Source organism: Toxorhynchites rutilus, chromosome 3, assembly GCF_029784135.1.
Source record: "Toxorhynchites rutilus septentrionalis strain SRP chromosome 3, ASM2978413v1, whole genome shotgun sequence".
Taxonomy (NCBI): Eukaryota; Metazoa; Arthropoda; class Insecta; order Diptera; family Culicidae; genus Toxorhynchites; species Toxorhynchites rutilus.
Genome location: NC_073746.1, coordinates 307,705,523 through 307,715,082, shown reverse-complemented (window position 1 = coordinate 307,715,082; position 9,560 = coordinate 307,705,523). Strand labels below are relative to the sequence as shown.

Sequence of the window (9,560 nt, the reverse complement as noted above, 5' to 3'; positions counted from 1 at the left end):
TAACTTAAGATTCTCATCAGTGTGTCGATATAGAGTGATTAAAAAAAACTTTACCCAAATTTTGTTATTTCATAACTTTGCACTTGATAATTATTCGGAATCCAAGGGCTGAGATGAGAAGCAAGCTCAGCTATTCTCCCGTAGACTTCATCTATTTAAAATTCAACATGTAAAAATGAATGAAAGATTTTTCTCCACATCACTTTGCGCTTAGAGCTAATAGGTTTGGTTGGTCATTATTTGTTTGATAGAAGTGATCAGTTTCGATCGTCTGCTGAACTCCGTGAAGTACAACAATAGCCGTACATGATAGATATGTGACCAACCACAGAATGCTATCGAAAATGAATGAAATCATTTCATCAGACCTAAGGTATCTAGAAAAAGATATCTAGCGCCGAAAGAAAATTGAATCAGCAAGCAGATTGCGAAACAAACTGAGAAAATTTTTCCCGAATACAAGCCACAATAACACTACCCACTATCAAATCCCGACACGATCGCCCACAACAAGCCACCAAAAAACCGCCCTCAAAATGTCTCACATTTCCCAGCTAACTGACTTCTCCTGCTTTTCTGCCTTCCGTTTCTTACTACTATTCGCACTTGGTGATGGTGATAGCTCTCCCGCTGCTACTTTTTCCCGTTTTCTCCTCCCTCCGGCATTATATTACCGCACCCAGGAAGCCTTCTTTTTGAACTTTTTGAGCATCCGTGACGACGAGGAAGATTTGCTCTTCTTCGGTGGCGATGGCGACGAGTACTGGCTGAGATCGTCCGGTGCGTAGTAGGAATCGCGATAGGATTGTTGCTGCTGCTGTTGCTGCACCACAATGCTGTATCCGGACGGCGGGGTGCTCTCCAGTCGCTGCTGTTGCTGCTGGTGGTGATGGTGATACGGTGACTGTCGATCCGCTTCAAATACCGACGAGGCGGGTCTCTTCAGCGAGGACGATATCGACTGAATGGTGGTCGAGGAATAGTTGGTGATACCCGCCAGGTTGAGAAGCGCATCAACCCCCGCCTGACGACGTTGTTCTTCCAGCTCTTCCGAAGCTTGTGGATTTTGGCTGATCGAAATAAAGTTAAAAAACGTCAGTATCAGAAATCTTTGTTGAGTTTACTCGAACCAACCTTTCCTCACTGCTCTCGTAAGCAGCATCCGACAGCGTTTCGTTGCTATTGTTGTCACTATTGTTCTGACTGGAACGTCCGCTTGCTGTGGTAGGGTCACCTGCCGAGTAGGTGTGGTCCTCGCTTGGCGAGGTAGTGATCACCGGATTTGTTCTGCTCGAATACAAACACGTTAGAATATTGACACCGATCTAACCCAAAACCACAAACACTCACCCATTCTGGAAACCACCATCGGTGAATATTTTTGGTCCATGCTTCAGTGCTAACATTGCGGTCGCTGCGTTCACATCTTCGATCGTGTCCGCACTCCAGTCACGTGTACCTGTTTCCCCTGTCGGAACACTCCTCCCTGCTGTAAGACTTCCCGAATTTCCGACATGTCCGCCGGTCGTGTAGCCATTTGCGATCGCACCCGCCGGTGAAACCATTGTTCCAAGCCCACTACCAACGCCGTTACCGCCGCCGCCGCCGCCACCACCACTATGGTGATGGTATGTTACATGGTACGTTCCGGGTACCGCCGGGTGGTGCTGTGGCAAATCTCCCCCGTCATAATCGATTGGCGTGGACGACCGACTGAAATCGTCACCATCCAGATCCGGATGCTGCTGCTGGTGAAGGTGATGCAGGTGGACTCCGTTCTGGGGGTCGATGGGAGTCAACCGACTTGCGAGATAGGGAAAATTGTCCTGAAAAAAAAAATCTTGTTAACACCACACAGATCATAATTTTCATCATAACGAATATTGCGGATTTTCTCTGGGATTTTTTCTTGTAAGCCATTTCAGTGTTTGGAAGACTATTTCCGGAAGAAGTTGTGAAGTAATTTGAGCAATATGTTTAGCGAGTGGAATTCTCCGAAAAAGATATACGAATTTCGAATTGTGAAGTATTTTTCGGTATGTGTGAAGCTTCCCGCTGTATTGATCCTTGGAGCATGATTTCAGAAGATCCCCTGCCTCTGGAAAACATAAAACAGCTGAATTTATGTTAGGTGTTACTTAATTAATTAATTTATTTTATTTTTCTTATATACAAATAGAATTGTTTTATCTTCTGTGAGTGTTAGGCATTTTATGCTCTTCCTTCTCTCATTTTTGTTACACAATTCTGTCTAAATGAAGGGGAATTAACCATCCGAAGTTGATATGAGCATCGTAGTTTCTCCTAGTAATTGTTTTTCTGAAGTTCGTCCTTCGAAGTCCTTACAGTTAAATTCGACATAACCAACAGTTGATCCTGAAAGAGGCGATCGGGCGTAGTGGTAACATCCATACCTCTCACACAGAGATCACGAGTTCAATTCTCACTCGCGACATTCTTTCAAATATGGAAGTAAAAGTGACAAACCAGCCGAAATGTGTTGAAAGTCACTATACTAGAGAATAAAAAAAACAACAATTGATCCTGTTTAATTCTCCTCAACATCCAATCATTCAGAATGTTCCTTCCAAGACTTTTCTCGAATTCCACAATACCAAAACGGATCATCGGGATCATCGAAAAAACGTTGGGTGGTATTCTTCCGTCCCAAAGGGATACCTTTAAGAGTGACCCAAATTTGTAGAAACCTGAAGTCTAAGTACTCAAGTGTCTTGAAATTACAAAAAAAACTCCGTGTTGTGCTCTCGGATCGCAAAGACGCTAATGCGATTGTTAATAATTCTTTGTTCACTGATGAATATCGAGTGCATATTCCGGCACACATTGTTGAAATCGATGGTGTGGTTTCGGAAAAATCTCTCCAACTAAAAGATTTAGAAAACGCAGAGGGTATTTTTCATGATGTTAAACTTCCTCATGTGAAGATTTAGGAAGTAAGATCCCTGAGTTCATTTATAATTGATGGCAACAAAACGAAATATTTCCCATCTGGTTCTTTCAGAATCTCCTTTGAGGACACAGCTCTTCCATATTATGTGATCATTGATAAACTTCGTCTCCCAGTTCGATTATTTACTCCCAAAATAATGATATGCACTAATTGCAAGCAGTTAGGTCACACTAAAACCTTCTGGTGCAATAAAATTAAATGTTCCAAATGTGGAGTCGACCATGATGAAAGCACTTGCAATAAGGTTGCTGATAAATGCATTCTTTGTGAGAAATAACACAGTTAAGGACTGTCCAAAACATTTAAAGATCCTACTTTCGATCCAACAATCGCGGGAAGAGCCAGGGAGAGAAAAGATACTTCCTCCTCCAAGCCTTCTAAAAAAATTGTAAGGGGTTGTATCTAAGACACGACCGCATATTTTCGACGTAGAACTACGCAATTATATTATGCAATCCACTTGTTTACCACTTCGAATATTGTTTTAGAATGCATCGAAATTTTTGTAATAGATTATGTTCTTCGTTACAAGTAACTCAACACCAAAAAATACCTCCGACTTGCATGTTTTTGCAAAGCGCATTCTCACAAGCACATTAATTTTGAAGTCCGCGTTAGGGAAACACAGCTCAGTGGGAAAAAACACATCGATTTTAAAGTCTGTGTTGGGGAAACCGAAAATCGGGCCAATCAACCCTTGGCAGTTAGGGTGTTTAGATAAAGATAAACAATTTTACAGTTACTCAATTGTTCATCTCATGAAAAATAACATTTTAATAATTGTGATAGACCCGTAGATATATTCAATTCATGCAAACATCTTTCCGATCTGTCAAGAAATGTTCGAGTTATAAACATTAGAAATACGGGTAGGGTTAGCACACAAATCGGCAGAACAAATGTATGGGAAAAAAGAAAGTTCTTCCAGTTTTCATGAATTTAAACCGTTTAGAGATTATCGAATTTTAATGTATAGAATATCAAAAAAAATCTTAGAGAATTTCCGATTGGTATGCAAATCATGAGAATTCGTTCTCAGTGAAAATAATTATTAACGTTAACTGTATTTCATAAAAACGTGACCTGGGGTAACATTGCGCATTTCGAAACGAGTAACTCGTTTCGAGATAATTCACACTCGAATCGAATTGATTTTAGTATTATGTATCTTTTTCGAGTTATTATTTTCAGTGTACTAGATTTCGAGCAAAATTTGTCTCGAAGAGAAATGTCAAATTTTTGGGTTTGTAAACAGAGCAAACTTCACGACCATTGCAAATATCAATGCCGAAAAACAAATTTAATTTGATATTATATTAGAATTGTGATTAAAACGAAAAGATCGCGAAATGGTTTTTGACAATGGCGATAGTGAAGAAGAGAGTACGCTTATTCCACAGAGGTGGGAGTTGAGGGATAAAAGTGACTCTCTTTCGCTAAGTGAAAATGAGTGAGTTTGTCTTATATATGTCTATTATTATTATGTCTTATATATGTCTTATATACGGCAATATATTAGACTTAGTCAAGAAGCATTTAAAAATATTTTGGATACAACCATGTTCCAAACAACTTTCAGAAGCACTGCTACTCCTGCAGCTTTAAAATTAGCGGCCGTTTTGAATCTTCTGGCTTCTGGTCGTATCAAATTAATGCAATGAAGGAGAAAATTTTTCATTTGATGTGGCTCGACGAACAGTTTCATCAGTGTTCAAAGCAGCTTATGCGAAAAATGGATCGGATTGGATACATCGTTTAATGAAACAAAGCAATATTTCTTCGACAAAATCAAGATACCCGGTGTATTGATGGTACTCATATACCCATTCTAAGGCCTACGGAAATCAAATCAAATGTACAAATGTACTGCAAATGTGACGCTTATTGTATTTCTTTGTGATTCCATAGTGCTGAAATGAAAGTATTGTATTTATAATCACATACTTGTACAAATAGACGTCAAAACCAAAAGAAATGCAATTGAAATTTTATTTGATGTAAGGTTTAGTATTAAAATCAACGTTTGACTAACATTTTCCCATACGACGATCAACCATTTCTTGTCGAGACATTTGTTCTCGTTTAGAGTTGAAAAATGCTCGAACACAATGTTACGTAATGTCATACTTTGCTCGAAACTCGACTACTGCCTTTTTCATTTCGCTCGTTTATAGCTCGCTTCTAAATTCATAATGTCGAAAGTGGTCATTCAGTTTCGAAATGAGCAATGTCACCCCTGTTTTCTGAAATGGCACCCTTCCTGAAAGACGCAGTTCTACGTCAAAAGAGGATTATCCTCTAATCAACCAGAAGCTTCTTCTCATTTTTCTGCTCCTTCCAACAATAACCCTCCTGGTTATTGGATCCTCTAACTATCACGTTCATTTCCCTGAATTGTCAAGTCATTCCAGATTTGCTTCTCAATCGGTTACTGAGCCCCAATCATTTTCAGGAGGTATTTCCTTTTCTTTAATTGTTGGATGGATCTTTGATATTTTAGGACTTTCAGATTCATTGAAATGTCTCATTTCTGCTTGGCTTCCTACTATCAGTCAGCTAGCTAAGTAAACGGTTTCAAAGTGGCTTTTCCGCTCCTTCATAAATTTCAATGCCTAATTTATTGTATGAGGCAGAGAAATTTACTTCTTTACAGTGGAATTGTTGAAGTCTTCTGCCCAAACTTGACTCTTTGAAGCAAATGCTCCATTTCTTGAACTGTGATGCGTTTGCTCTATCTGAAACATGGCTTCCTTCGGACAATGTGTTAAACATCCATGATTTCAATATTATTCGTTTAGACCGTGATGATTCCTATGGAGGAGTTTTCATAGGTATTAGAAAATGCTATCCATTTTACAGGATTCCCCTGCCTTTAGTCACAGGAATTGGATTTCTTGCGTGTCATGCACGTTTCAAGGGTAGAGATTTGTGCATTGCTTCTATTTATATTCCAAGTACAATGCTCAATTATCGAAACCTTGTGAATATAATTGAGCTTCTACCGCAACCTCATCTTATTTTGGGAGATTTCAACTCACATGGCATTGGCTGGGGTGAGTCTTTGGACGATCGCAAAGCTAATTCTATTCATGACCTATGCGATGAATTCAACATGACAATTTTGAATACAGGGGATATAACAAGAATTGCTCCATCATCAGGCCGCACAAGTCGCTTAGATTTTTCCCTTTGTTCTTCCTCTTTATCATTAGATTGTTATTGGAAGGTTATCCAAGATCCACATGGAAGTGATCATTTGCCGATCGCCGTTTCTATTTCAAATTATTCTGAATCGTCTGGAACTATGAATGTTTAGCATGATTTATCTAAAAACATTGATTGGAAGAGATATTCTTCAATTATTTCAGAATCAGTGGCATGAGTTCATGAGTTACCCCCATTAGAAGAGTATAACTTTCTAACTGGATTAATTCATAATAATACTATTGATGCTCGACGAAACATTTTCCTGGGAATTCGACGTCCTCCTAATCTGTGGTGGGATCAAGATTGTACAGATCTTTATAAAGAAAAATGGAATGCGTTCAAGGATTGGCGTAAATCGGGCTCCTGCGAACGTTACGACAATTACATTTCTTTGAAGCGAAAATTCAAAAGCTTCATTAAAGCCAAAAAGAGAGGCTATTGGCGTCATTTTGTGAATGGGCTTTTACGAGAGCCTTGTTTGAGCACTCTTTGGAGAGTTGCCAGACAAATGAGGGCTTATAAATTGGGTATTGAGTTTTCTACTGAAAAGTCGGAGATGGTTATGTTTTCAAGAAAACACCATCCTGCACATCTGCAACTTAAACTTTTAGGTAGAACAATTAAGCACTCGTTGTCATTCAAGTATTTAGGAGTTGTGTATGATTCCAGAGGCATAATGGGTAAACACATAGACTACTTGAAACAAAAATGTCAGAAACGAATAAATTTTCTCCGATCCATAACAGGGACTTGGTGGGGGGCCAATCCTTATGATTTGATTAGGTTGTATAAAACAACTGTTTTATCTGTTATGTAGTATGGAAGTTTTGGCTTCAGGTCCGCTGCCCGTACTTATATTCTGAGAGAGTAGAGAGAATTCAATATCGCTGTTTGCGTATTGCTCCAGGATGTATGCAGTCAACACATACAATGAACCTAGAAATGCTGGTATCCTTCCTCTTTCTGTGCGCTTTTTCGAGTTATCATTTCGTTTTTTGATACGTTGTGAAACACTCAATCCAATAGTTATAGCAAACTTTGAAAAATGCTAATCTTAGGCACTCAATCTAAGCGAATGTTGCTATATCATGGATTTCTGACCCTGGAAAGCCAATCTGCTTCATCTGGTTTCCAGTCCATTCCTTCAATTTTGTTCAATGCTTCCATTAATTTTGACAGTGATAAAGGCTGTATTCTATCATCCTAAAGTTTCCCTCAAATCATGGTTCAAAGGATATAATTATTCTCGTGATTTCATACGGGTAGCGTGCAGACTCACGTTTAATCATTATTCCTCGAATGCACATCGAATTAATATTAGTGATAGTAACCTATGTGTTTGTGGTATAGGTCATCACGATATTGATCACATTGTGTGGTATTGCTATGAATTTCAAAATATCAGGTTATCTTTAATAGAAAATTTGCGCGAAAAGGGACAATATTGATACCCAATGTTTCGATCCGCGACGTTCTGGCTACACGTAATCTCGATGCTATTTTGTTGATATATTATTTCCTTAAGTCCATACACTTTCAAGTACACTGAAGTCGTTTTTTACGGGGTTTTTTTTATACGCGGTTTTATTTTACACGGCTTTTTTTACGTGGTTTTTGGAATTTACGCGGTTTATTTTTACGCGGATTTCGGAATTTACGCGGTTTTTTATGCGGATTTCCAAATTTACGCGGTTTTTTACGCAGCACGTATCAACCGCCAACAAATTCAATGTGCTTATTGGTGTGAATTTCCACGAAATAACTTGGTATTGTATCACTGATTAGTAGCTGAGAAATAAAAGAAGATACAGATATCATGATAACAGCATACAAAAAGAATAAGTTAATCAATTGTTAGAACGTGGGTTGCATTTTTAATTAATAATTCACTGTTTGTTAGATTTTTATTCTCATTTTGAAATTTACCCGGTTTATTTTTACGCGGTTTTTTTTACGCGGATTTCGGAATTTACGCGGACTATGGAATTTACGCGTTTTTCTTTTACGCGGTTTTTGTTCACGCGGCACGTATCCCCCGCGTAAAAAGCGCCTCCAGTGTATAAGTATGTGTGTATTTTTTCTGTTATTTTTTATTGCCGTTTACATCCGCCTTTTTTGTTATGAATAATTTTATTATTTACCAATAATCCATGGTTTTTAACGTTTTCATTTTTCTCCAACTATTTCCCTCTGAAAATAAAAATACTCAGATGCACGCAATCGCACGTAATCTTCAAGGAGGTGGTTATCTCTATCAGAAAATCCACAAGAAGAAGCCTTAAATATTATTTTATTATGAATTGTTATATAATTATTGTACCATTTCTTGAAAAAACGATAGGGTTTTTATGTCTTTTTAGGAAAGAACATTTGCATAGTTCTACTCACAGAGGCTCATTAATGCTTAACGTTGCTAAGCCAATTGAAAATAAATGAAATAAAAAAAACACATAGATGAACTTTCAAGCTTCGAAACATACCTTAGAATAACTGCTACCAATGCTACTCGTGGGACTATCGGTCGAACGTTGGTGCTGTTGCTGTTGTGCTTGCTGCTGAGCCTGCTGTTGCATCGCCTTGTAGGTAGTCTTGTCGATTCCGGACCCGGAATGGAAGGGTGACCGCGATAGGGCCTGAATCAGATTGGGCCGATACTGTGGTTCAACCATCCAGAGTGATCCTTTGCCGAGGTTCTGCGATTAATACCATAATTTTGAACACGGAAAACGAGAACATCATAGAGGAAACTTACAGCCGCCTTTTCCACCTTCTGGAAGCATTTGTTCAGCGAGAGGTTATGTCGGACGCTGTTCTTCCAACCAGTTGGGGCAGTCTTGAAGTACGGAAAGTGCTGAACGATCCAGGCGTAAATCTCCTTCACTGGGAGCGCCTTCTGCTGACAGTTCTCGATCGCCATAAAGATAAGCGAGCTGAAAGGAGCGTCACATTAGTTCCGGAAACGTCTGTCCATTCATAAAACCTATTCCTACCTGAAGCTGAATGGCGGTTTACTGTGAACATGAACCTGTGGATCGTATGGCAAGTTGGTTGGATGTTTGGCCTTCGGAGGCGACAGCTTCGACTGCTGCTGACCACCGTTACTCACCGGCGACGGTTGAGGAGACAATGACGGCTGCTGTGGGAGTTCATGAATGCCAGAAATGGATCCTGCGCTGTGCATCTGGTGCGGTGAAAGAGGTGGCGACGGTGGCTTCATACCACCACCGTACGGACCGCCACTGTACTCTTCACTGCTATTGTATCCATTCTTAATCGAGGCCTGAGGATAATTGCGCTCATCACACAACTCGCTCTCCTCGTATTTGATTGTACTGTGTAAAAAAGTACTTGTTAAAACATTAAATGTGGAAAACCGGACAGA

The 9,560-nt window shown here is 39.4% G+C and overlaps 1 protein-coding gene across 7 annotated transcripts in view; it reads right to left on the bottom strand.

Annotated features, from left to right (window-relative positions):
- LOC129780622 (ras guanine nucleotide exchange factor B) overlaps window positions 1-9,560 on the bottom strand; it is a 212,261-nt gene that overhangs the window by 5,825 nt on the left and 196,876 nt on the right. For all 7 annotated transcript variants that reach the window (XM_055789090.1, XM_055789092.1, XM_055789091.1 and 4 more), the window contains 6 exons: window positions 9,169-9,510; window positions 8,931-9,108; window positions 8,659-8,871; window positions 1,351-1,826; window positions 1,135-1,287; window positions 1-1,070 (listed from right to left, as the gene is read on the bottom strand). The exon at window positions 1-1,070 is cut by the window's left edge and continues 5,825 nt beyond it. In XM_055789090.1, the coding sequence (XP_055645065.1) occupies window positions 671-1,070; window positions 1,135-1,287; window positions 1,351-1,826; window positions 8,659-8,871; window positions 8,931-9,108; window positions 9,169-9,510 (1,762 nt within the window). In that variant the 3' untranslated portion in view covers window positions 1-670. The remainder of the gene's footprint in view (window positions 1,071-1,134; window positions 1,288-1,350; window positions 1,827-8,658; window positions 8,872-8,930; window positions 9,109-9,168; window positions 9,511-9,560) is intronic.